General features: G+C 41.0%; 1 protein-coding gene across 2 annotated transcripts in view; it reads left to right on the forward strand.

Moving 5' to 3' along the window:
* The window catches only part of LOC127508745 (NACHT, LRR and PYD domains-containing protein 3-like), a 68,457-nt gene extending 43,805 nt beyond the window's left edge, over nucleotides 1-24,652 (forward strand). Inside the window, exons 10-12 of one of the 2 annotated variants that reach the window (XM_051887086.1) lie at nucleotides 10,175-10,348; nucleotides 17,812-17,858; nucleotides 22,631-24,652. In XM_051887086.1, the coding sequence (XP_051743046.1) occupies nucleotides 10,175-10,348; nucleotides 17,812-17,858; nucleotides 22,631-22,812 (403 nt within the window). In that variant the 3' untranslated portion in view covers nucleotides 22,813-24,652. The remainder of the gene's footprint in view (nucleotides 1-10,174; nucleotides 10,349-17,811; nucleotides 17,859-22,630) is intronic. The other variant, XM_051887087.1, reaches the window with a different exon arrangement.
* The last annotated feature ends 2,993 nt before the right edge of the window (nucleotides 24,653-27,645 follow it).

A 27,645-nucleotide genomic window follows, 5' to 3' on the forward strand; every position in this document is an offset into this window, starting at 1 on the left:
ACTGCGCATGTGTGATCAGCTCTGGCCAATACTGAGCCGGCATTCTGACGTAAACACGGAAGCCTTCACTGTGCTTACAACAGCATTAGGATAATGACAGGGAAGAGAAGAGTTTGTTGATTAAAGTTGTTATATTGTTTTGTTTTTGCGCACAAAAAGTATTCTCGTCAAAAAGTATATTCGTAAAGCTTCGAAGCTTCATGAAGCAGTGTTTTGAAATTGCCCATCACTAGATATTGTTGAATAAAGTCGTTATTTTGTTTTTTTGGCACACAAAAAGTATTCTCGTCACTTCATAACATTAAGGTTTAACCACTGTAGTCACATGAACTGTTTTAAATGTTTTTAGTACCTTTCTGGGCATTTGAAAGCGTAAATTAACAAAGGTCTTACAGGTGTGGAATGAAATAATGACCTTAATGATGTAATTAATGACAGAATTTAGATTTTTGGGTGAACTAACTCTTTAATCCTCATAATGTGTTTGTTTCTTGTTTACACTCATGGTGTTTGGGGGTCAATTTGTCCCCAAATATTTATAGAGTGATTGTATAAAAAAATATACATTTTAATAATATTATTATTTTAATGATTATATATCTTTTTTTGTTTGTTTGTTTGTTTACATCTCATCTATATATTTATGATGTGTTTTGGGGGATATGAAGTACTTTTTTTTTACCTATCACTGTGCTTACAACAGCGTTAGGATAATGACAGGGAAGAGAAGAGATTGTTGATTAAAGTCGTTATTTTGTTTTGTTTTTGTGCACAAAAAGTATTCTCGTCTCTTCATAACATTAAGGTTGAACCACTGCAGTCACGTCGACTCTTTAATGATATCTTTACTACCTTTCTGGACCTTGAAAGTGGCGATTATATTACTGTCTATGGATGAGACATATATCTCTTGGATTTCATCACAAATATCTTAATTTGTGTTCTGAAGATGAACAAAGATCTTATGGGTGTTGAACGACATGAGGGTGAGTAATTAAAGACAGACATTTTTGGGTGAACTAACCCTTTAAAGCGTTTTTTGAACTACATTTTCAAAAACACTGATTCACTCAATGATAGATGTAATGAAACAAGCTGTTGAAATCATTTTAACCTTGAGTGCCACTTTAAAAGGCTTAGCAGACCAGCAATGCATTGCTGGGGTAACGCTGAAGCTGATGCTTCACTTCATAGAGATCAATGGTACTGATTCAACTGACACCATTCATTGGAAATCCGCTTAAACGTTAAAAGGATGCTAAGACAGAGATTTCACTTTCCTTGGACATGACAACCTTTTTTAACAAATATAAATGACTTACCCTAAAGGACAGATGCAGGTTATCGCATGCGATCAGTCAATCTCTCTCTCATTCACTGTCTGTTTAGGCTTGTTAAATGCTACGAAGCCTCTGTACAAATCACCATGGTACACATTGTTATCATTACAAACTTATTTAATATTTGGCACACATACATGAAGTAAAAAGACGAGAAGTGCATAACCTTACAAAAGATAATTCACAAATATCGTGGGAACTCTACTCTGCGTTTGAATAACGCTTTGGGGAACGTCATCACGTGAACCGGTGTCTGAAAGCAATTGTCAAATCTCACCAATCCTATTGGCCGGTGACAGCCTATGACATCATCATAGCGCAACCTGGAAGTATATAAGGAGCGCCTAGAGAACCAGTCAGTATCTCATCGTCTTCAGGGACTGTTTTGTCTGATTGCGATTGCTTCGAATCTGGTAAGAGAATTTACTATGTCTGACAAACGTTTCAGAAAGCATGTGCATCCGTGTCCCATAGTGTGGACATTTGATCACACACATAACGTTGTCTTTTATGAGAACAAAAGAGCATGTACAGGCAGTGTCTGTTTGTTATTGTGAGTGTGTTTTACTTGTAAAATGCTCCACTCTCTTCTGGTCTTTTCCTCGAGAGGAGAAGGACCAGCAGCTGCACCTAATGGTTCGGGTCTTACTTTTGCTGAGGCAGAGTAGAGACTAGATCAAGGGGTTTTCAACTGGAGCTTGCTGAAGAGTTGAAGGGGTGAAATTCCCCGCGACCCTCGACAGCTGACGGGAGAGAGCTGTGTGATTACGATGATGTGTTGTCTATGACATCGTTAGATTCAGCAGCAGTTGCGCTTCTTGCTCTAAGCCAAACAAGTGAGCAAGTGAGTTCCTTTTTTGCCATAATTCTCCAGCCACAATAAGCTTTCCATTCCTTCTTGATCTTCATACTGAGATCGAGAGAGCATGGAAGGACCTGTATTCAGCTCGCATTCATCAACATCAGCAGTTTAATTCGCTGATGTTGATGGAGTGAGTATGGGTTCACGTTCGCGCCTCCTACTGACGAGATGAGTGCAACTATCTCGTGATATATATATAGGCTCCAACACTCTATACGCGGCAGCAGGTCAGGCTGGTGTTGCTTACAGACAATGTCTGTTTGTAAGCATATCAGTTAGGCCTGCTGAAATTGGCTTGGTAGGTTTCTTATATTTATTATCAGTTTCCTGTATAGGATGTGGACTAAGGGCCCTGAAGTTCCATTAAGTTGGCTGAACGATATATTATTAGGGTAGTACTTTGTTTGTCCCCTTTTTTGGATGTGTTGGCTTCAGATAATGAAGCCATTGTTCATATGTATGCAGATGTCGGCTTTAACTAAGCTGCACTGTTAGCCACCTTTTGGTTAATTAGCTTTCTCCTCTGATAAATGCTAGAGTTTCGAGATTAGCCTTCACTAACTTCAGATAGATCTATGTTTAGCATCGGCCTTACAGGCCGCCTGACATTGTGTGCTTGTGTTGAGCTTGCTCCTCTGAGGTTTACTGTAGAAATTTAGTATTCTCAGAGTTTGCCTCCTCTCAGTTGAGAGTCGTTGGTAAAGGCTGTTGTTCCTTAACCCCAGGCAGATCTATGCTTTTGTGTTGGCCTTATAGGCCCACAGGTATAGCTGGCCTAGGCTAGAACTAGGGTTTAGGCGGTCTGCTAGTAGCATTTACACCCTTTTTATACTACCCCTGTTATCTGAGTGTAGTTTTTCCTAGTTCTGGCCTCCTCTTATCAGAGTTGTCAGGCCAAGGCCCATTGTCCCTTCGGGGTAGGTGTCCTGCCCTACACTTTGTGAGCTCAGTAACTCTAATACTGCCACAGGCTAGCACCCGTGTGTTCTAGAGTAGTAGGCCTGACTTTGGCCTCCTTTAGAGTATGGTGTCCTAGTTTGTACTCTTCTTGCTGTAAGGGTAAAAAGTGTTTTTACTGAGTATATTGCCTGTTGGAATGTATAAGCTCAGGTTGAGTTTAATAAAGCTAACCTCACTACGTAGTTTGGTTTTCATATATGGCTCCCTTAGAGCTTGAACACTGCCACAAGCTGATGCTCGTGTTGTATGAAGTAGAAGGCTCCGTTTGGGCCTCCTTCAGAGCACAACAGCTTGTTGTAATACAAAGCTTGTTGGTAGATGATTCAGTTAGAGTTTGCTCACGTGGAAACTAGCCCTTTACCCCTTTAGTGTAGGTGCACGACAGATAGCAGCTAAGGTAGCAGGTTATCACTGGCCTCCCTGGTGCCGATGTCTCAGGTGGTAGTAATGCTAGTGTTGCTAGGCCCCACTTGTCTAGAGTTTTTCATTCATACTGTGGTTGCTGTTTCCCCTGAACCCCTTGAATTAACATTCAAGTGTGAGTGTAACGGTGTTAGCTTTTATCTAGCTCCTGTTCCCTAAGGTTCAGTACAGTTGTGTAAACTTCTGGCTGATGAAAGGCATCCATCCTTGAGTTTCAGGATGGCATGAATGAAAAATAAAGCATCATTTTATGCTTTAAGCTCTAGTTTTTGCCCTACACAGTGTGAGCTTTACTCTATTGCTGCCACAGGTTAACACCTGTTTGTGTATTAGTAGTCTGGGTTTTTGGCCTCCTTCAGAGCATGGTGATTATTTTGTATGTTGCGTTAAGAGTAAAGGTGTTTACTACGTACATGGCCTGTTGGAATGCAACAGCTCAGGTTGAGTTGCTTTGGGAACCTCACTATTCAGTTTGGATCTTTTATAGCTCCCTTTGAGTTAAACACTGCCACAAGATTTTGTTTGCATTGGAGTTGAAGGCTTTCATGTATTAAGCCTTCTTCTAGCATTTTTGCTTGTTTACCACAAGCTCTTGTTGGTGGTTTGTTTTTGGTCGAGAGTTTCGCTCACTTAAAATATAGACACTGCCACAGGTTTATGACTATGTCTGTGTTGAGATGGTAGGCCAGTCTTTAGGCCTCCTTCAGAGACATGTCATTACTCGGTACATTGCCTGTTGGAATGTGTAGACTTAAGCTCAGGTTGAGTCAAGCTAGGTAACCTTACTTTGTTTGGTTCTCAGATTAGGCTCCCTTAGAAGCTTAGATAGATGCCATTAGCTGACGCCACATGTCTTTTGGAGTCGCAAGCCCTTTTTTGGGCCTCCTCTAAGAACATGATGGCACAGGCTTATTATGGTTGTTGACACTGCCGCTGGCTGACGCCCGTGTCTCCTGGAGTAGTAGGCGCGGCCTGGGCCTCTTTTGGAGCGTGTTAGCAGAGTTTCTTGTACTCCTTTTGCCTTAAAAATATTAAGTGCGTTACTGAGTACATTGCCTGATGGAATGTGTGGATTGGAATTAAGCGCAGGTAGAGTTATAGTTGAACCTCACTATATAGTTTGGTTCTATATGTGGCTCCCTGAGAGCTTAGTGTTTGCCACTAGTAGCTGACGCCACGTGTCTGTCTGAGTTGTAGGCTCCGTTTGGGCCTCCTTTAGAGCATGATGGCGTAGGGTTGTACTCCTCTTAAGAATGGAATGTGTTTTGTTACTGAGTACATGACCTGGTGGTATGATAGCTCAGGTTGAGTTAAACTAGGTAACCTCATCTGAGAATGATGGTTACTCTACTTGGCTCCCTTTGAGCTTAGAACACTGCTGTGAGCTGATGCCACCTGTCTAGAAGTTGCAGGCCCTCTTTTGGGCCTCCTTTAGGGCATGCTGGCGTATGTTGTACTCCTCTTGCTTTAAAGAGTAAAAAGTGCTTTTACTGAGTACACTGCTCATTGGATTGTGTTAGGTAGACTGTTATGTGGGCACTCTCAGTCTAATTCTACTGCATTTGTGTTCAGTTAGCAAAGCTGTTCAGGTGTGTGGCCTTCACAGGCCCCCATTTAGCTTCCCTCCCAGTTCTGGGCATTTCTTAAGCAGACTGGAAGCATGCTGGTTTTAGAAACAAGACTGCTGTATGTATTTCTACACATTTAGAATTTGTATCATGTGGCAGGCCCTTCTGGGGCCTCCATGATTCTGTGCCTACAGTACGGTTTATCTGTTAGGTTGAGCTCTGTACTCCCCTCAGTTGAGGATTGTCCTGCATAGTACTTAGCTCCCTAAGCTGGTCAGTGGTTGAAGGCCTCTCTGAGGCCTCCCTATTAGGATCAGCCCCAAGGCTGTTATACACTCTCCTTATCGGATTCCTAGTAGTAGGAATAGATCCTAGGATTGAGTAGATCCTAGGATTGAGCAGAGTGTTACTCCCCTCATTAGCAAGGGTAAAAAGTGCTAAGTTGAGTCTTGCTCTCCAGGATGCCCATCTCTACGCTCTGGTTTGATTTAGTTACTGCCTCTTTTGCAGTCACTCTTACTGGATATTTTCTCTGAAGAATGTGTTTGGAGGCTCTGTGATCAGACAGGTTGTTGGCCAAGACTAGGTTTTGGTAAATAGACCAGGTCAGGCCTCCCTGGTGGCAATCAGGGTCGAGTACGTTCCCCTGACAAGTGACTGGCTAGGGTTCCCTCGGGCCCCCTGGCCATATTCCCTTAAAGGCACCCTCTTTCTTTGGAAGGAAGCTGGGTTCCAGAAGCCCTTGAGCGGCCTTGGTAGGCCTTCTGCGGAAGGCCTCTTTGAGGCTTTTAGCTTGGGCTGTTGGCCATAGGGAATGCTGTCACTGACAGCCTATGTATGACCCGTAGGGGGAGTGGTTCTGGCACTTCAGTTGAAGCTGCTAGTTCTGACGTTTGTCTAGCCATTTGTGGCATGCACTCCCCTCAAGCATGGCGGCGTGGGTATATCGTTCCCCAAAGCGTTATTCAAACGCAGAGTAGAGTTCCCTTTTGAAAGGGAACGTCTCAGGTTACATATGTAACCATGGTTCCCTGAGAACAGGGAACGAGACTCTGCGTTTCCTAGCCATGCATCGGGCTGCCTGTTGCACAGTTCCTTCAGACGATAAGGTACTGACTGATTCTCTAGGCGCTCCTTATATACTTCCGGGTCGCGCTATGATGACGTCATAGGCTGTCGCCGGCCAATAGGATTGGTGAGAATTGCTTTCAGACATCGGTTCACGTGATGATGTTCCCCAAAGCGTTATTCAAACGCAGAGTCTCGTTCCCTTTTCTCAGGGAACCATAGTTACATACATAATCTGAGACGTTGCTGCGGTTTTGCATTCCTCTGTGGTTGTCTTATCAGTAGCGCTGTATTAAGATATTGTGGTTATCATGACAGCCCTATGCTGCAGAATAAAAAACAAGGAAGGGACACAGTTTAGAACAAAAGATACGACAACAATGAAGAGTAACAGAAATATGTGCTCAATTTGTTGTGCTCTGGCTTGGTCTTTTGTATCCATAATGTTAATAAAAGCATATGCAAAGCAAATCATTTTATGAATTATGTAGAGAATATGAACAGTTATAGGGTGCATGTCCCTTCTCCTTTATTACCTGATTGAAATAATCCATAAAACAAGTTGTGATCTGATAGCAAACAACAATTTCCATTCCATTTGTTCAAAATTTGTTCAAAAGTTCAAAATGCCATGCCCACCGCCGAGCGAATTTATGAATATTCCTGTATACTCCACCCGCTGGAGCAGTGGAGTATACACAGGACCTGAATAATTTACAATATGTCATGTCGCATCAAAAACAAACAGAACTAATCACCATTAACTACACTGGATACATTATAAAGATGCCTATTCAGTTTCTGACATACTCCACACATTTAAGTCTGCTGACAACAGGACAAATGGAAGAGTAGAGTAAAGGAAACAGCCCGTTTGTGTTTTTGTACAGATTTCACAAGGATCCCACCATCACGAACAAGTGGATGGTTTATTTTTAATGGTGTCCCGGATTGTGTTCGATGATTACGTTTGTTCGGTGCATTTGACTTTAGATTGTTTTGTAAATGAGGCACAGTGTAATGGAAAGTTTGAAAAGAAATTGATATTGAAAGATGAAGCAGCAAACTGTATTGGGCCTGACAGCAACTGCATCACAAACCACAAGTAAACAATTTCATAATGCTCTGTCTGTAAATGACAGTTCACTTTCTGTCAGTCATATTCAACGTTGTGTCGAACCAAGACTAGAAGTCACTCTTGAGATCACCAATCACTTTTGATCTCTTCAAAACCAGTATTTATATGCTACGTCTTGGTCAGATTAGTAGGACTCATGGATTGGGATATCACTGCTACGCTAATGATACACACATTTACAACAGCACTACGCCTGATTATTATTATTACTGTTCTATGTCTTTGCTTGCATCTTTGCTGACAGTCTCTATGTGCCTTGCATTGAACACTCTTCTTTCATTTTCTTTTTCTGTCTCAATATCTCTGGCACAGTCCTGCTTCCTTTTCTGCAAAAATACTCTGCTCTGTGTTCAGGTTCTGCATCCCTACACTGCCTGTAAAGTCGCTGCTTCTCAGCTGCACTCAGTTTGGCCATACTTGACTTATATGGAATTAGATTTGTACCAAATGTTTTGAACGTAACTTTTCAATATACTAATAAAAATATGAATTAAATATTAATGAAAAAACTCCCTGAAATTGGAAAAAATTATTCACTCTGCCATACTGGCACAAATACCTCATGTGGGCGGGGTTGACAGCAAGTTTTTGATTGACAGCTTCTTGACCTGAAAGTGAAGATTTCATTGTTGTGTTTTCAAGTGTGTGTGAATCTGCAAGCGCCTTCATATTTTTAGTAACAAAGTTAGAAATGTTGTTTATAAATGTAATTTTTAAATTCTTTCTTTCACTACTTTGTAAACATTATTGTGCCACTGTTGTCTGGGTGAGATCAAATGCCTTATTTACTTTCTGTGGCAGTGGGAGTAAATGGGAGAAGTGAAAAAGGCTAGAATTTAAATTTAAATTCCCCTTGGCCCACCCATCACTTCCCAATTAAAGGGGAAATTCAACTGTATCTAAGTGACCAACTACGCCACCCCGGGGGCCTACTACCGGGGATCACCCTTCTCAGTAAAATACACTAGGCTCACAGGTTCGTTAAGGCTGAGTCAGATACCAGACAAGGAGGTGTCAATTTCAACAATGATCTTTGAGATAATAGAAAATACCACATTAATTCAATAAAACCCATCACTCACACAGTTTACCTAATTCAGAATTGGGGTTGGCCACACTAATCCGAGAAACCCAGCAGTCACATGTGTACACTCACACCACAGCACGCCACACCTCACTATGAACACTGCATTCAGGCAAAAGACCCACCACAGCAACGAGAGACGCTGGTCCTCTGCAGTGGGCCGCTCCAATTCTGAAGGGAAACAAAAAAACACTAAAACAGACACTGACAATGTCATTTAAAAAAAAACACAGTAAAACATCACACAGTTTCAACCAGTATGCAAGTTCGCCAGGTCAATCCTACCAAACTGGTCAAGGGGCCGCGTCCGGTCACCACAATAATCAAACGGTTGTCAGGTTGGAAACAGTAGCCAGCAGTACTACAAAAAAAAGACACATACAAAACAACAACCTCACGTCAAACTCGAATGAAACATAAGAAAAGAATATATATATATATAAATCAAAAACAATTCACTTGGAAACAAAATAAACAAAACACAAGCAAAAAGCTTGGTGACTGCTAGGTGGCTGGTCATCTATTTCACACAACTTTAAGACTTTAATTGAAGTTTGTTACTCACACAATTCCAATTGATGGTAAAGGCACCACGCCACAAGCCCAAACCACACTCCAGCTGATTCAGCGGGTGTTAGACGCTGCAAATATAAACGGTTAGCAAAAATAGACACCGTGTGATGACACACGACACGAGCTAAAACTAGTTTACAGCGCGGAGAGATCGGTCCAATCCAGCAATAGAACCGTAGGCTGAGATCCAGTCTCCCTTGATTTACAGGATAATGATCGCAGTGACAAAGGTCCGATGACACATAGCGTAGTAGAAGAAGTAAAGCGAAGCAGCCAGCACGACAGGCATCCAAACGGAGATTTAAACGAGACACAAAGCCCACTGTAACGTCACTTGCATGTTGGCCCGCACCTTAAACGTAAAATTCAACACACAAAACATAAATTTAACCAGCAAGGCCGCTAATGATCATACGGTTTTATGATCAAAATCAAAACATACCTGTAATGCGACTCACATGGAACATAAACTGTTGCGTGCTAAACGCTTTTCTGTAAAAACAGATGATGGCATCCAACAAAGCTCCTCACTCCACCCTTTAACAAAAAAATAAACCCATGAAACCCTGTATAATAAACCCACAAACAGACCGCAATCACTGCCAACAGCTCCTACCTCACAAACATCCACACGCTCCGCCGGAAGTAAGGTGACTCACTACCTGAGGCAGAGAAGACGCACACACATAGCAACACTACGGGCACTTTTATACACCATTAAACAAGCGTAATTAAAAGGCACTCCTCTTATTCATGGATTACGTCATTGGTAGACAGAACTGCTACAGTCCCATTTAAATGCAACGTATTATGTCCAATGTTTTGGGGGAATATTTGTTTCTTCCTGATAATGCTAATTGAACACGAAATGATTTTTTATGAAATGACAGTGAGATCAATTAAAAATGACCACTGGTGTCCAGTGACAATGTAGAAATACTTTGTTCCTGTTCTTAAGTATATTTCTACTTGTACTACTCTACTACTACTCTACTACTACTATTCTACTACTGGAGTATAAATGTTTCTATTGACCTTACTTTTGTTACTTTTGTGACTGAAACTACAGAAAATAACAGCTACTACCCAAATGACTGCGTTAGTGACATCTAACTGCTAAACTAATGTGATGTGCATTGTTGTTGTGTGTGTTTGTAGGTTGTCTGGCTGTATGGTGACAGAGGAAGGCTTTCATTATGTGTCTTCAGCTCTGAGTTCAAACCCCTCACACCTGAGAGAGCTGGACCTGAGCTACAATCACCCAGGAGACTTCGGAGTAAAGTGGCTCTCTAATACACTCAACAATCCAAACTACAGACTGGACAAACTCAAGTATGTTAAGCATGAAGAGTGAATAACTTCTACTATGTTGTAGTGCACTTCCACAACTTACTGAAATCTAATTAACATATATGTAATATAATAATAATAATACATAAAAATAAATTAGAGAATTACATGGCAGTAAAGGAGCACAGTAAAATCATCAAATGTTAAATTATCACTTGCTCTGTGTCTATATAAGTCCAATCTACAGAGAGTAAAAAAGTAACACTAAAACAGTGTTTAAGCTAATAAGATAATTAAATGATTAAGTGATGATTGAACATTAGTAATGAACTCCTGATGTTCACTGTAGATTCAATTTCAAATCTGTTTCACATGGCATCGAAATGAGGTTGATCTCCGACCGACATCAATTCAACATCTTTTTGCTCATCAAAGGCTACGTTCAGACTGTCAGTCCAAATCTGATTTTTTTGCATACCCAGTTGAATCCAGTATCCAAGACTCTCAGCCAATCAGATCTCAGCCAATCAATCATCTAACTGTCGGATATAGTTGTATAGTGTTTATCGTGTTAAATTTGTCAATTTAAATAACTAAAACCATTAGGCCACGACTGGTAACCCCGAAGTTTTCGGGTTTGTTTCTCAATATCGGCAGGATTTTAAAATAGCTTTGCCTCCTATTTTATCATTAATCTCATTGGACAACCATCAGTCATTACAAAGATAATATCCCTATTTGTATTCCCCAAAAACATTAAAATTTATTTTTTCATTTCTGCAATTTACACCTGACGCCAGCTTCACAAATACTTCGTATGCAGTGCGTGTTGCAGTACGTGTTTCAGAAGCAGCATGCGCCATTGTGCTTTCACATATTATGCGTTTGCAGTGCGCAACTGATCCGCAGCTTCTGTGTCATGGATTTATTCAAACACAATTTATTTAAACACAATAAATATAAACAACATAATATTCAATTGCTTATATATGGCCATAGATTTACATATTACGATGCTCAAGCATGTGGAAAAAAAACATTTAAACATGACCTTACGTGAAATTGTTCAGTCGCAAACATTTTAAAATAACTTACCATCCACACCAATGGCTGATGCGGCCTCCCTTGTCTTTTATTTAGCATTTAAATCTTAGGCTCTATAAAAAGTCCCGCCGGTCATACAAAACTTTATGTTTCTATACTTCAACAATTAACCGAGTGACATCCATTGTGCAGCCTTCTTGTTTCTTGTAGTTCTCGGACACCAGCCTGTCACGTAATTATCACTTTTTGCGGAGATGTAAGACCCTTGCCTTCACATAATATAACAAACTGTGCAGTGCATTTCACATATAAAAAAATAAATAAATAAATAAAAGTTTACCCCAGGTTTAAAGTAAAAAGATGACTGTGAAAAATAGTAGTATAATTGAATCAAATGTATTTATGGTGAGGTTACTACATTTTCATGTCAATCCGTGGTAATAGACAATGCACTGTTACTTTAATTCAGCGCGTGTAGCACAGCAAAAATAGACTCGGTGCATGGACGATTGCTGCACTGCTGCAGACGCAACATTCCTGGAATGCGTTGCTAGACCGCATTGTAGGAAACTTTTTCCTCGTCGAAGCAGAGACCAGGAGACGTTGGGATATCTTTCAAGCAGAAGTTACTCTTTATTGAGAAACGCGCTGTGCGTCGCTGTAGTCATCCAAGTCCAACTAAGGCAGTGTACTTGGTAGTTCATATACATTCAAAGGGGAGGGATACATAGAGTAGAGGTGGAGACAATCTAAACAAAGCATGCAAATGCAGTGCAGGAATCAGCCCATTCCCTACATTTCCCAGCCATGATCTAATCAGCATAACGGTGTCATTCAAATGCATAGGTGCTAATCCACTCAGTCTGACAGTATCGCCCATACCTTTACATTATCATAGAGACAAAGGCACAGCTGTGCTTTGAGCTTGTCCTGCCAAATGGTTAGGAAGTGTATGAAGACAAAAGGTTAATTTCACAGACACCTGGGCTGCCTGCCTTGATCTCCTTAGAATGTCATTATCTTTACCTCAGAATGTAAAACACAACGTATATAAAGTTTTCAGTTCATATACTATTACATTGGAACCTAGATATAACATAGTACAAATTTGTAATCCCACAGCATCCAAGCACTCTAACCTGTTAATATGGGCACCGGAAAAAATATGCGCCGTATACGCACTGCAGATGGAGTATGTGTGAACCTGGTGGGAGTACAAACTACAACTGCCAGACGTTATCCCATGCCAGGGCCAGAAATTAACTTTTCCATTAAGGGGCCCCTTGCAATTGATTTCCAGGGGCATTTTTTTTTTACCTTCATAAGGGCAATTTTTATGATTACCTGTGTTGTGTTTTATGTCAAATACTTAAATTTAACCAATTACTTAAATTAATCAGAATCCTATAGGCTATAGACCAGTGGTCTCAAACTGCCAGCTCGCGGGCCATTTACGGCCCCCCCTCCCCCTCCCCCTCCCCCTCCACCTCCACCCGGCCCGCAACTGATCTAAAAAATAAACCATAATCCGGCCCGCTAAATTATTATTATTATTATTCTCTAGTTGTCTCATACCATATTCCATATGCAAAGAAAAAGTCACCGTTTTAAGGGGCCGTTCACATATTGCGTCACATGAGTGTCCGCGCCGCTTTCTCCTTCTTTCCAAAGCGCTTTTGCTCCCGTGGCGTCTGTCGTTGCTATGCAACCATGAACCACGCTCTCCACTATCTATAACGAGGAAGTTTCAGCAAAAGAAAAATTGATTTCTAGTCCTTGCATTAGCTCTACTACTAGATATATTTATGGAGATGAGAAATAAAAACCCGCCCTGTGCAGCTATGACCAGCTGTTTGGCTGAGCTTTCGGTGTTGTTACGGAAAGGCCGAAGCTCATCGGTTGGTCCTTGTCACATGACCTGTGGTGTGCTTGCGGTATTCTGAAAAGTTTAGATGTTTTCATTTCGCCGCAGCATAGGCGCGCCTGGAAAACGAGTCCACCATACCGCATGCGCGTCACGACCGCGTCGCTTCTATTATGAGCACGCTTGGCTAAATTACAGTAAAAGCACTCGCGCAAGTCGCGAGCTTCGATTTAAACCACCGAAATGCGTCCGATGCTACCAATAAACGTTACCGATACTCAAACGGCATCTTGGACAAATGTGGCTCAGCTTTGTGAGCAGAAGCGTTGCCAGGTGTCTGGCAAGAAATAGTATGGTGTACAAATGTATTCAAGGATTGCATTTGTTCAGTACAGTGTTGTTCAGTGCAAGATTTTGATGTTATTTAAGCTAAAATAAAGTAAGGGGAAATATTTGCACTAACTGTTAAAAACTAACACTGTATGTAACAATGATAGAGACACTGCTGTTTACATTTTTTTTAAGTATGGCAAAAATGTTTTAGTAATGAAATCTGAAGTAAATGAGAAATAATGCAAAGGAAAGTACATTTTCAGAAATGTTGTGCTTTCTTGTGCTTGAATGTTAAAATGGCCCTCCTATGAGGTGTCAATCACAGCAACGACCCTTGCTATAGACTGTTACCAATAAAATTTTATCATTGACAAAAGCCACCTTTACACTGCAAAGGTGGAACAGAAGCTGCATTTGAAGTAGCATTTAAATGTTTATTTACACAGACTGTTTAATGTTACTCGTTAATTATAAAATTAACAGGAACTCATTCCAGGGTCATTATTGTCAATTAAAGGGATAGTTCACTCAAAAATGAAAATTATCCCATGATTTACTCACCCTTCAAACCATCCTAGGTGTATATGACTACACTTCTTTCAGACGAACACAATCGTAGTTATATTAAAAATATCCTGGCTCCTCCAAGCTTTATAATGGTAGTGAATGGCAGTCATGATTCTGAAGCCCAAAAAAGTGCATCCATCCATCATAAATATAATCTATACGGCTCCATGGGGTTAATAAAGGCCTTCTGAAGTGAAGTGATGGGTTTTTGTAAAAAAATAAATAAATAAATATAAATAAATCCATATTTTTAAACTTTATAAACTATAATAACCAGCTTCTATATGCAAGTCGACTTGCAGCGGAAGGATATTATAATATATTAGCCAGGATATTATAATATAACTCTGATTGTGTTCCTCTGAGAGAAGATCCACCTTGGATGTAATAATGATTATTAATGTCGATTAATAGAATACATAAAAATGTGTTTGTGTTTGAGGAAACTGCATGTTTTTTACACATTAGAAAAAGATGGTTCACATAATCGTATCAGCATGATGAATAAATTGTATTAACTGGAATAAACTATTTATAGAAAGGGAGCAGAGAATGTGGCCGATTGTGAAGCTGTCCATAACTTGGGTCTAGCGTGAGTTTAAGCAGTCCAGTGCTTCCCACAGGTTTGAAATATACTTGCGGTGGTAGCCGGGTGAAAAATCCTCCTATTACCCACAGCACAGAAATGATCTACTGCATGTGACAAACAAATAATTTATGATTTTTAACAGTATTTTTATTTATTGAAATTAACTTTAATTACATAACATACTGCTACATTTAATTACATACTAATATTATGTATTATTATGCAAAATTACAGCATTTAAATGGTTCTCCTTTTCATATGTTCTCCTTGCTATGTCATATAGTGTCTCTCTCAGTAAATGGGACACAGATTTTGCTAGTAAAATTTATATAATGAATATGTATCAAATAATGTTCTTAGTCTTTTCTTCCTGTGGGGGAGACTACAATAATTTACTATGAATTAAATGGAAATCAAATTAAATACAATTTATTGTGTAACCAAAATACCAATAATGCCCAGAAGCAGAAGAAAAAAAACTTAGCTTGTGACTTTTAATTATAAACAAGCCCCAAATATACTGGGACTCTTATTTTGAAATGTCTACACAATTGCGGGCTGATCATTCATATTCTTACAATCGCCTAAAATATATTATATAAAGGCCATAAAGTTGACATTGTCATAATTCATCAACTTGAGTTCATTAGCAATCGCTTGGCATAAACGTGCGCTATTCATTGACTGAGAATCAATTTGAAGCAGTCTGAAGCGCTGTTGCCCGAGCCTGTAGAACGTGCAATAGCGCCGCCTTGTGACTTTGCAACATGCAGCGCTCTTTTTTTGATATACCCGCCGCATCTCTGCAGCGCCCGTGGGAATGTCAGCGGGAGTAAACAGTTCTGACGCACACGTAATGAGCAGGTACGAAACGTGTAGGGCGAGGGGAGATTTTCCACTAGTTAATCGATCGCGGATGGTTTCATTATCTCGGGCGGATACAAAAGTATACGAGGATAAAAATAATAAAAGCATAAATGTGTCTCCAAATATACTTGGGTGGCCGTTAATATACCTGGGCGGCCCGCCCAAGTAAAGTCTATGTGTGGGAAGCACTGCACTCTCACAAACGCTCCCATTAAAATCTCGGAAGCTGACTACACAATATGAATCTCTGACATCGAACCTGCACTTTGTTGTTTATGATGGGAGAATTTGGAGTTTCAGAATTCTACATACAGTTTCAGAATTCAGTCAGACAGCCCGTGCATTGAACAAAATAATTCTGATGGAATGCTGCAGTAAGATGGTTCAAATGAACGTTAAGTATTGTAGTTCCCTTTCAGTCGGTCACGTTCCATGTATGTCAGTAGTGACCGACGAATTGGGATAGCGCTAAAGAGCCCAATCACCTTCGAGTGTAAACTAAACGAGCCAATGGATATTGGCGTGCGTGAGAGCACGCCCACGTCGGCACGCTGTTCGTCTTGCCTTTCTAGTAAGGGCTTGAGCGCTCAACGCGCCATGTGCCGTCAAGCCGCCGGCTGACAGCGCGGGTTGTCATGGCAACCCAGCGCACTGTTCGGCGCTCTAGATGCGCGGTCGAGACTCAAGTGCCTCAAACAAGGTGGAGTCCCCTCACCTATTCCCCGATGTAGTTTCTTTTTCTGAATCAGAAAAGTGCTACTTTGGTGAATAAGCCAGGGTGACCTGAGGATTACAGTGGGGCAATACCCACTGAGCTAATCTCCGTGGGCCCCCCACTCCTCTAGCGCATTGCAAACATGCTGTGACTGTGTTCGTGGGTGGTTTATGTTTAGTAGAACATGGCCACGTTGGTGCACCGTCGTCCAGTCACGCCGCTCGGATTGCTTCATATGAGGCCGCTTAAGCACTGGCTTCACGGCCAAGTCCCTAAATGGGCGTGGCAATGCGGTACGTTCCGTGTTCCCATAACACCGAACTGCTGACGCACCCTCACCAGTGGTCGGACCCTTCGTTCCTGCGGGCAGGAGTTCCCCTCGAACAAGTGTCCAGGCATGCTGTGGTCTCCACAGATGCCTCCGCCACTGGGTGGGGAGCCTATGGGTTCACTTCCCCAGTGTTGTCTAAGTCTTACTGAGTGGGTCTTGCGGAACAGCAGTAGACTCTCTCGGTGTAAGCTCGCCCCCTTCTCTGCCCCAAGGTGCGCCGGGTGGTTGGAGCTAACGCTGGGCGCTGGAAGGGGTCAGTAACGGTGGCGTTTTATTTGGGATCCCAATTCGACGGTCACTACTGACGTACATCGAACGTGACCGACTGAAGGGGAACGTCTCGGTTACGGATGTAACCTTGGTTCCCTGAAGGAGGGAACGGAGACGTACATCCCATCACCACAGTTCCTGTGCCTTCGGTGTAGTGGAGACTCATGCTTGTCTCCTCAGTGAAAAACAAAGTGCGTGTGCATCTGCATCTGTACTTATACCCGCGCTGCGGGAAGGAGCAGGTGCTATTAATCACGCACGCCAATATCCATTGGCTCGGTTAGTTTACACTCGAAGGTGATAGGGCTCTCTAGCGATATCCCAATTCGTCAGTCACTACTGACGTACGTCCCTGTTCCCTCCTTCAGGGAACGATGGTTACATACGTAACCGAGACGTTTGTTTAACCAATATTATCAGTTAAACATATGTTCTCTCTTATATAAATATTTTGAAACAAATTTACATGACTTTTCCAAAACTTTCTGGGTTTATTTATTTTTCCTATTAATTTCCTATGCCTGGAAATTGCTATTTTAATATTACATGACTTTTCCAGGTTTTCATGACCGTACAAACTATAGAATATTTTCTAGTATGTTTAAAGCTTGTTTTACCATGTCATTTTATCTCTATTTGATTAATCGCCCTGCACTGCTGTGTGTGTGTGTAGACGTGTGTTTGAGTGTGTGTGAGTGTGTTTGTGTGTATAGTGATTGAATGTGAGTGTGTGTGTAGACGAATGTGTAGTGAGTGAATGCAATTGTGTTAGTGTGTAGTGAGTAAATGTGCGAGTGTGTGTGTGTGTGGTGCGTGAATGTGATTGTTTTAGTGTGTGTAGTGAGTAAAAGTGTGTGTGTAAGTGTGTGTGTGTGTGCGTTTACTGATTTATTGTGTATTTACTGACACTATATGTTCTTTTTAGTGTGGATCATGGAGGAGAGTTCAGGATTACAGCAGGACTGCACAAATGTATGTCTACACACACACACACAAACACATATATATATATATATATATATATATATATATACACATATATATATATGTATATCTATTACACAAATCACACACACACACACATATATATATATATATATATATATATATATATATATTAGGGTTGTCAATAGATTACATTTTTTTAATTCCAATTAATCACGCACACTTATCGTGAAATTAAGCATACACCATTTATCTTGTTTAACACCATGTTGCCATCATTGCCTATATCCAGCAAAGTAAACCATCAGATTGAAGTGTGATTTTCACAAAACTGTATTTTACAGCTTTTTTCAAGGTAAATTTAGATGTCTTTCCAAAAAAAGGACACTTAAAGACTCCAAAAGGACATCAAATAACCAAATGATATGAGTCCATATAATTCATACATTTATGTACACCAAAGCACCTATAAAACAAATCACAGCAAAAAACGTTTCAGAATTCACAGTGTATAGTAAGTGCAACAGCAAAGAGTTTTACATTTTAGACAATACAAGTTGCGATACTGAACAGAACCACATGGAGATGCCAAAAAACCCTAAACCAACCGCCTTGACCTGCATATATACTAAAGTACACAGCAACATACACAGGACAAATCCAAACATTATCCTGAATGTGTGTGGAAACAATGTGAATGTACTGAAATGTGTCTGTGCATAAATACAATGTATGATCAGTGCGTCGAGAGCGCTCATACATGATTTGTTTATGCATCTATATAACAGACTCGTGCGTGCTTCTGTACGACTCCTGTACGTCACCGCAATCGCCCTTAATTTGATTGCAATCCTCATCCATCAAAACTTTACTAGCGAGACGCTGGTTTGCTTTATCCAGCCGAGAAACAGTTTTCATATCATCTGACCTTACAGCGGTGGGATGTTTCGACGTTCTGTTCAGACAGGAACAGCGTGATGCGATAAGGCTCGCACTTTTCAGATACAATGACACAATATGACAGAGAGTTTGTGTTTTATAGCGAAACAGACACTGGATAATTCTCTTTGCCATCTCTGATATAATCAGCATGGATTTTTAAGATCATCTAACTGCATGACATAAATTACGCTAATGACACAATTTAACATGCTTCAGTTTTTTTTTTGCGTTAAATTATTTTAACGCGTTAAGGAATTTGAATAAATTGCATGCATTAACGCGTTAACGTTGACAGCCCTAATATATATATATATTTATATATATATATATATATATATATATATATATATTGGTGGATCCAAAATGGTCAATATTGATAATATATCAATATATTGTACTCCTTTATGGTTATTCTTCTTTTATCTTTAAGAGTATGTATGCTTGCTATATTCAATTGTTCTTCAAGTGTTCCAGTGTGACAGGTTATGTTGACACGTTTGTGGTTAGATATTGGACGCCTGCCAAGTACTGCAGAAGTGATGATGTTTTCAGAATTAGTTGCTCATTTGAACTTTATGTACCTTTGTATGAAAATATGTCTGTTTCCATCTCTGCAGACATGTGATTATGCAAGATCTGCAATATTTTATTAAAGGTGTCAAAACAACACCTTCTGTATCTATCAGGCAGTTTGGGAAGCCATGGCAGTGCTGGCCAGTCAGGAGGCCATGGCGGTGCTGGCCATTCGGTATGCCATGGCGCTGCTGGCCATTCGGTATGCCATGGCGGGTCAGGCTCTTTGGGCCGCCATGGCAAGGCAGGACCCTCAGATTCCGTGGTCTTGGCCCAGACCCCATGCTCGGCCACCAAGGTTGGGGACGGATAGCCCCCCACAAAAAAATACTTGGGCGAGACTCTGGGTGTTTGGGCTAGAAAAGACTCTTAAACGGGCTTGTGGGCTGGAGCGGGCTCAGGGACCGGAGCGGAGTCTGGAGCTGACTCGGGGACCGGTGCCGATGTGTGTGTTGCCCAGACACACATAAACGCTAACGCCATGATAGGTACTGTGAGGTCCTCTGGGCTAGGAGCTAGAGCCGTTATAGGACTCGGGACGAGGACAGGAGTCGCCTCTGGACTCGGGACGAAGGAGAGAGTCGCCTCTGTTTCTATTTTCATCTATCTTTTGACATTTGACCAGTCACTCTGACCTAGCCGTTACACCAACTATGACATAACAGATAAGCCTGTTTGACCTTTTCTGGTTAGACCAAAACATATGTTTGAGTGAGATGTAAGTTTTCCTATGTTTATGGTATAAAACCGACTGGGTCTTTGATAGTTGATGCTTCTCGCATCTCTTCTGTGTCTTCTACTTTTGGCTGCTTCTGCTTCTTCTCTTCTACCTCTCATTTCATATACACACACACACATATACATATATATATATACACATACACATATATATATATATATATATATATATACACATACATACACACACACACACACACACACACATATACATACATACATACACACACTACCAGTCAAAAGTGTGGACACTGTAAGATTTTTAATGTTTTTAAAAGAAGTTTCTTCTGCTCACCAAGGCTGCATTTATTTAATTAAAAATACAGTAAAAACAGTAATATTGTGAAATATTATTACAATTTAAAATAACTGTTTTCTGTTAAAATATATATTATAAAGTAATTTATTCCTGTGATCAAAGCTGAATTTTCAGCATCATTACTCCAGTCTTCAGTGTCACATGATCCTTCAGAAATCATTCTAATATGCTGATCTGCTGCTGAAAAATCTGAAAATTTCTTTTTGTTTCTGTTCCGCCCAAATTTTAAAAAAAAGAGCATCTCCGGCTCCGAAGAGAGCTCGAAGAGTAGTGGGAGAAGAAAAACCTCTCCACTCTCATCCCCCTCTTCTATGGCCAGCGGGCAGTAGCACGTGGTTTGAGAAGGCAACCAAAGCCTCTCCTGTGCCCTCTGTCCAATCGTGGAACCAGGTAGGTGTTGCACAGCACACTCAGACCCCGCTACGGGCCAAGTTCAGGGACGTCCACTTCACTGCAGTGAAAGCTGTCGATGCCCATGTCTTGCGTGCGGAGATCGCGGTCCTACTGGCGAAGGACGCGATAGAGCCGGTCCCTCCAGCCAATATGAGGTCGGGGTTCTACAGTCCCTACTTCATTGTACCAAAGAAAAGTGGTGGGTTACGACCAATCTTGGACCTGTGAGTTTTGAATCAGAGAATCCACAAGCTACTGTTCAAAATTCTTATGCAGAAACGCATTTTCGAGTGCATCCGTCCCCAAGATTGGTTTGCAGCAATCGACCTGAAGGATGCGTACTTTCATGTCTTGATTCTTCCTCAACACAGGCCGTTCCTGCGCTGTGTGTTCGAGGGTCGAGCATATCAGTACCCTTCAGGCTGGCCCTGTCTTCCTGCATCTTCATGAAAGAGGGAGCCCTTTGTCCCATGAGAGAACAGGGCATTCGCATCCTCAACTATCTTGATGACTGGCTCGTTCTAGCTCAGTCTTGGGATCAGTTATGTGAACACGGGGACCTGGTGCTCAGTCACCTCAGCCAGTTGGGCCTTCAGGTCAACTGGGAAAAGAGCAAACTCTCCCCTGTGCAGAGGATCTCTTTTCTCGGTATGGAGTTGGATTCGGTCGAACAGACAGCACGTCTCACAGAGGAACCCTGCTCGGTTTGCTTCATATGAGACCGCTTCAGCATTGGCTTCACGGCCGAGTCCCGAGATGGGCGTGGCAACGTGGCACGTACCGTGTGGCAGTCACTCCGGAATGCCGCCAAGCCTGTAGCCTGTGGTCGGACCCCTTGTTTCTTCGGGCAGGTGTGCCCTAGAGCAGGTGTCCCGGCATGCTGTGGTATTCACAGATGCCTCTGCCACTGGCTGGGGTGCCACGTACAACGGGCATGCAGTATCAGGAGTGTGGAAGGGCCCCCAACTGCATTGGCACATCAACTGCCTCGAGTTGCTAGCAGTATGCCTTGCCCTGAGCCGCTTGAAAGGGCCGTTACAGGGCAAGTATGTGCTGGTCCGTACGGACAACACTGCGACCGTTGCGTACATCAACTGTCTACGCACATGTCGCAACTCGCCCACCATCTCCTCCTTTGGAGTCAGAAGCATCTGAGGTCGCTTCACACCATTCATGTCACCGGTGTGCTCAACCATGTGGGCGACGAGCTTTCACGAGCTGCGCTGCCGGGAGAGTGGTGACTCCATCCCTAGGTGGTCCAGATGATTTGGAGAGAGTTCGGAGAGGCTCAGGTAGACCCGTTTGAACTGAACTGAAATAACATTGAACTGAGCTGAATAATGATTCATTGTTCCTCCATTTTAATCTGGAGCATTTACTTCACAGCAGCTGCTCTTGGTAACAGACCTGAGAGTTGATCACCGAACTGATGGAGCGCTTTAAAATTTCCAACTACAGATGAGATTCTGTGAGATAGGAGAAGAATCCTAAATCAAGTTCAGATTTGAGAAAAATCCTAAATTAACTCGTCGGATCTGAACTCAAGACTGAAGATAGAAAGCTTCTGTTCCAGACGAGAGCAAAGCATGCTGGGAACTAAAAATCCACTGCCCAGTTTCAGTTCATTCAATACAAATGGATGAAGTAAACTTCAGTTTGACATATTTAAGTGGATTTTACACAATTAAATTAGGACAGACTATTCAGCAATTGTGTGGTTTTAACTAATTTTAATAAAGTACATTTAACAAGCAGCAGAAATCATTTTTACAGTGTAAATTAAAAGATGGTCAGATTGATAATTCCTAATTGTGATATGTTTTATCTCCATCAGATTCCCATCAGCTCACTCTGGATCTGAACACAGTGAACAAACGCCTCCATCTGTCTGAGAGGAACACAGTGATAACTGTCACTGACAGAGAGCGTCAGTCGTATCCTGATCATCCAGACAGATTTGATCGTGTGTATCAGGTGTTGTGTAGAGAGAGTGTGAGTGATCAACGCTGTTACTGAGAGATTGAGAGGAGTGGATATAATGTGTATACATCAGTGTCATATAAGAGCATCAGCAGGAAGGGAGAGGGTAATGAGTGTCGGTTTGGATCTAATGATCAGTCCTGGAGTTTGTACTGCTCTTCCTCCAGTTACTCATTCATACACAATAACATACGGACTGATCTCCCTGTAAAGCCCATCAGCAGTAGAATAGGAGTGTATGTGGATCACAGTGCAGGAACGCTGTCCTTCTACAGCGTCTCTGGAGACACAATGAGACTCATTCACACAGTCCAGACCACATTCACTCAACCGCTCTATCCTGGGTTTAGGGTTATGGTACTGGATCATCAGTGAAACTGTGTTGATGAATCAGAACAGACTGTAGAGAGATTCTACCCATAATGCTTTGAGCTCATGATGAATCAGTGACAGTGAGATATTATAGTCTCTTCATTACATTAATACTGTCACTGAAATATGTGTGTGTGATAAATCCTCATATAGATCAGTGTGTGTTTTCATGATTTAGGAGGACACAAATTTGTATAATGACGGGTATTACACTGGTATTGTAAACGTCCTCATTTAAAATAGCTTTAAAAACATACTAAACAATGTTTTATTAAAAATGTAAAAATGCAGACGGTTTTCTGTGATGGGTAGGGGTAGTGTAGGGGGAGACAATGTACAGTTTGTACAGTATAAAAACCATTACGTCTATGGAATGTCCTCACTAAGATAGCAAAACAAACGTGTGTGTGTCTGTGTGTGTGTGTGTGTGTGTGTGTGTCTGTTCTTTTCTCAGCCTCTACAATAAAAACTGATTTCCATCAGAACAAGTAGTGTCACATCAATCTCTATTATTACTGTCAAAATTACCTTTCAGTTGAAAAGTGTCTTTCACAAACATGATTCAAGAAGAACATGTCATTGTCATAGTTTCTGTGATCTGTGAGTCATGAGGAAATATTTTAATAATGATTTATATTGATTCAATAACTGTTTCAAACTCGGACATCATGCAGTGTGGCAGATAATAACATATGCGTCTTGACAAGATCCTTCTGGAACAGACAAAAAGTGCCAAGAACGAAGAAAGTAGACTATGTATTTTTGTAACATTTTCAATTTCTTATTTTTTCTCGTTAGAAATTACCAATGATGACATGTAACTTTCGGTTTGTGTTGGTACACATCAATAATCAAAACGTTCTTATGCATGGTTTAATGTACATAAGATAAACATTCCTGTTCGGTATTACAAGCTGTGTGACTCAGGCAGGCCTACTTTAAAAACAATGGCCATAGTCTACAATTAGCTAATTTTTAGAGAATTATTTAGGCTATGTATTTTTGTATGTTTATCTGCCTTCTTCACTCTAAAAAATGCTGGAGTTGTTGATTTGGGTCAAAATGGACAACCGGGTTAAAAATGTAATTAAAAATATGTAAACCAATGGTTGGGTTTTTCCATATTCGACCCCAAATTTGGGTTTAAACAACCTAGAATTGATTATTGTTGTTTATCATGCTGTAATTTCGTAAGTAAATTGCGCATTTAGAAAAGCGAATTTGGCTGTGTGTTATAGTTTTTCTGACAGCTAGATGGTGCCAGAGCATTATCAAAAAGCGTTAATTTAGCTGTCAACAAAAATTTGGTTTTAATTTTACTTAATTGTTTTTACTGCCAATTTAACGTGTTTTAATGGGTTTCCCTTTACATATTTTTATGCGTTTTTCATTACCTGCAGTTTGTTTCCTTGATGTTTTAATCCCATTAGCTATAGAAAACCGGCAGCACCTTGCATAAACCATTGTAATTATTGGTTCAAGCGATAATAAAGATTATAAAAATGTGGGGGTTTTTAAGAATGCACTGACAGGGGCCCCTTCACAAAGTTTTGCTTAGGGCCCCCAGAAATGTAGGATCGGTACTGGAAATGTCTGAATGCTGTATGAATCATCAGCTGCATGTGAAATATGATCCATTCCTTCAGGAGAGTTTCTGATATCATCAAATATGACATTAATCATATCATTTCATTAAATATATTTACTGTAACTGTTACAAGCATGCGTTTTGGAAGAATTCCAAAAGTAGCCATTACTTTTTGTAAATTTAGGGATCAAAATGGTCAAATTTGTTATTAGAGGATAAAAACAAAATGTGGAACATAAATAAAGGAGCACATGCAAACAAGAAGAGTCGCAACATCAGCATCGAAGGTAAGAAGACTGGAAGAATCAGTTTCCAGTCAATGAGCGAGATTGGCAGCCTTTCTGTTTGCTCTGTAGTAAAGTACTAACTTGACAAATGCAAAACCTACAATTTTAAAAAACTGAACTGTGAATTCGATGTGTTTGTTTGATGTACTTGTATTTTAAATCAATAAAAATAACCGCATCAGCGCACCCGTGGCTGGAATGAGCCCAACTCAGCCACGCCCTCGTGGATCAGATGCTGCTCGAGGGATTGCGACGTGACAGAATGCTTGATATCGTCAGAGATTGTAATTAATGCCCTCAGTGTTGTTGGTAAAAAGAGATGAGTAACATTTGAGTAATTAAGGCGTTTGTGTGATTGTTTGGTGACTATGCGATGCTGTTGAAGAGAGTTATTCTTACTATTGTACTACAGTTCAATCATGACAACTCTTGGAGTGGATTAAATTCAACCAGCATTTATTGGCATGGGGCATGAAGTATACATGGCTTGATTTCGGCGTACGAGATCTGCTATGCTGCTGCTGCTGAGCAAATACAAATTTGTTCAGTTTAGTCAAATAAAACAACAAAGAAAAGGCTGCTGCAAGAATAGTAGAACCCCCTCAAAGCAGTGGACCGCATGGTCCGTGATACCCAAGTTAAGCAAGCGACCGAGTAGCTTCGGCCTGATACCCCCCACCCAGCAGATCTGAATGCCAAAATATGTGTACTGCTGCTGCTCCGTAGAGCTATAGGCGCATGTATGACTATCTATGTGTGCCTGGGCCTGCTTTGCCGAGTGGCTTAATGCTATTGAGCTTACCTATAAATGTGCATCTAACCTAGTGGCCTAAACTAGAATGATACTGAGCCAGAGCTCATATGCATAAATAACATGCCTATAGAATGTGATTGGTTTTATCTAATGCAGTGTATGCTATGCTGGTTTTTTGATGGTGACCACTCCGGAACATTTGTCCCCGGTCCCCTGCATCAAACTCAAATCTCGCAGCCGAGATCCTCCCCTCCACTACTGAGGATTCGGCTACTGTAAAATGCTGCATACACGTCGTTGCTAACCTCCGCAAATGATCAAATCGAAATAATTGTATCTGAATAAATTAATTAATATACCCGGATGCCCAGCGCCACCTGATAATTTAAATCAGAGATGTTTCTTGTCTTTTCAAAGTCTTCGGAATTAGGTCTGATGTATCATTTGTGGGCTGCCGATTCCAGCGGCCCATTTCTTTAAGGGAAGTGGATGGTACTCCTGGAGCGCTGACATTGCTGCGCCGATTCTGGATGAGTGGTAAGTGTAGACTTCTAGGTTTAAGCCACGTGGATGACATGGGTGTTTTAACAGAACCAGGCCCTGGTCATCAGTTTCCATCAGCTGTAAGGAAACAGTGGATCTGAGGAGCTGCATTTCTCCGAATTTGCAGGAATCGTGACATGAAAGAAGAGCAAAACACGGAATTAATGCTGGATAATAAAGTGTAACCTTGTTAAATCTGCCATTTTTGAGTGCTTAAATGTAAGAGAAACTATTTTATTTATTTATATTATACATGCTGAGAGAACTGCCTCTAGAAAAGTATGGAATTTGGATCAAGAGCTTTCCTTCTGAAGTGGTGAAACATGTTGCGCAGAGGTGTAGGAATAGCTTGGTTGTTGGAAATGTCTTCGCTATGCTGTTCAGTAGACAGTTGCGGGGACTTGAAGAGGCTTGGTGCACTGGGGTCCGGTGTCAGCAACAGGGATGAAACTGTGAATTGAAGAAGCAGATTTTTTTTTTATATAAATATTTAACTGGTAGTTTGCTTAAGCTTGGCTCTAATGCCTTTAAGACTACGTATGCCTGCTACACGCCAAATGCTTAACACGAATGCCTAAACCTAATGGCTAGATTACATGTGCATGAGTCACAAAGCACAAACGTGTCCGATTAGAACGTGCATAAGTGCTTTAACAAGATGGACGCATTGCAAGCTAAGAGATGGAAAATAATCTCCCACACCACCTGAGCAAATAGTATAAAGATTTAGCATCCTTTTACCATTGGAAAAACCCGTATAGTCCCATTGAAAGTTGATGTCATTAGAACAGAGATAATGGAGCAATATTCTAATGCGCTTCAGCTGAACCAGCCCGAACACACTAGGTTAACTGAAATCAGCCTTGGAAGCATGTTGGAAGCTGAGCAAATAATAAGCCCCGTTGAAGGTGTATATGCGAGAAGCCCATTACTCTGAACATCCTCATGTACTATGTTTAGTCGCAGTATTATATAAAGCTTGCTGCTGCTATAGATTTGAACGTGTAGCTGCTGATAAATGCTTGTATTTACTCCTACGTCAATGCAAGACTGTAACACCCTCTTAAAACAAAAGGCATGGTTTGAAGTTTTGTAGAAGGCTAGCAGTTAGATGTGATTGCCCAGTCCTGAAATCTAGAAATCCCCAGAATTTAGTGAGGGTGCTCTAAGCAGATACTACTGTGTAGCAAGCACTCCACCAATAGATACCAATGACTGTGAAACTATTTAGGTTTAGTTAGTTTAAACATATTTAGTATGGAACTCAATATTTTAAAAAATATATTTCTATCTATTAGTCTGAGTTTGCATGCTGGTGAGTTTTG

Source organism: Ctenopharyngodon idella, chromosome 3 (genome assembly GCF_019924925.1).
Source record: "Ctenopharyngodon idella isolate HZGC_01 chromosome 3, HZGC01, whole genome shotgun sequence".
Taxonomy (NCBI): Eukaryota; Metazoa; Chordata; class Actinopteri; order Cypriniformes; family Xenocyprididae; genus Ctenopharyngodon; species Ctenopharyngodon idella.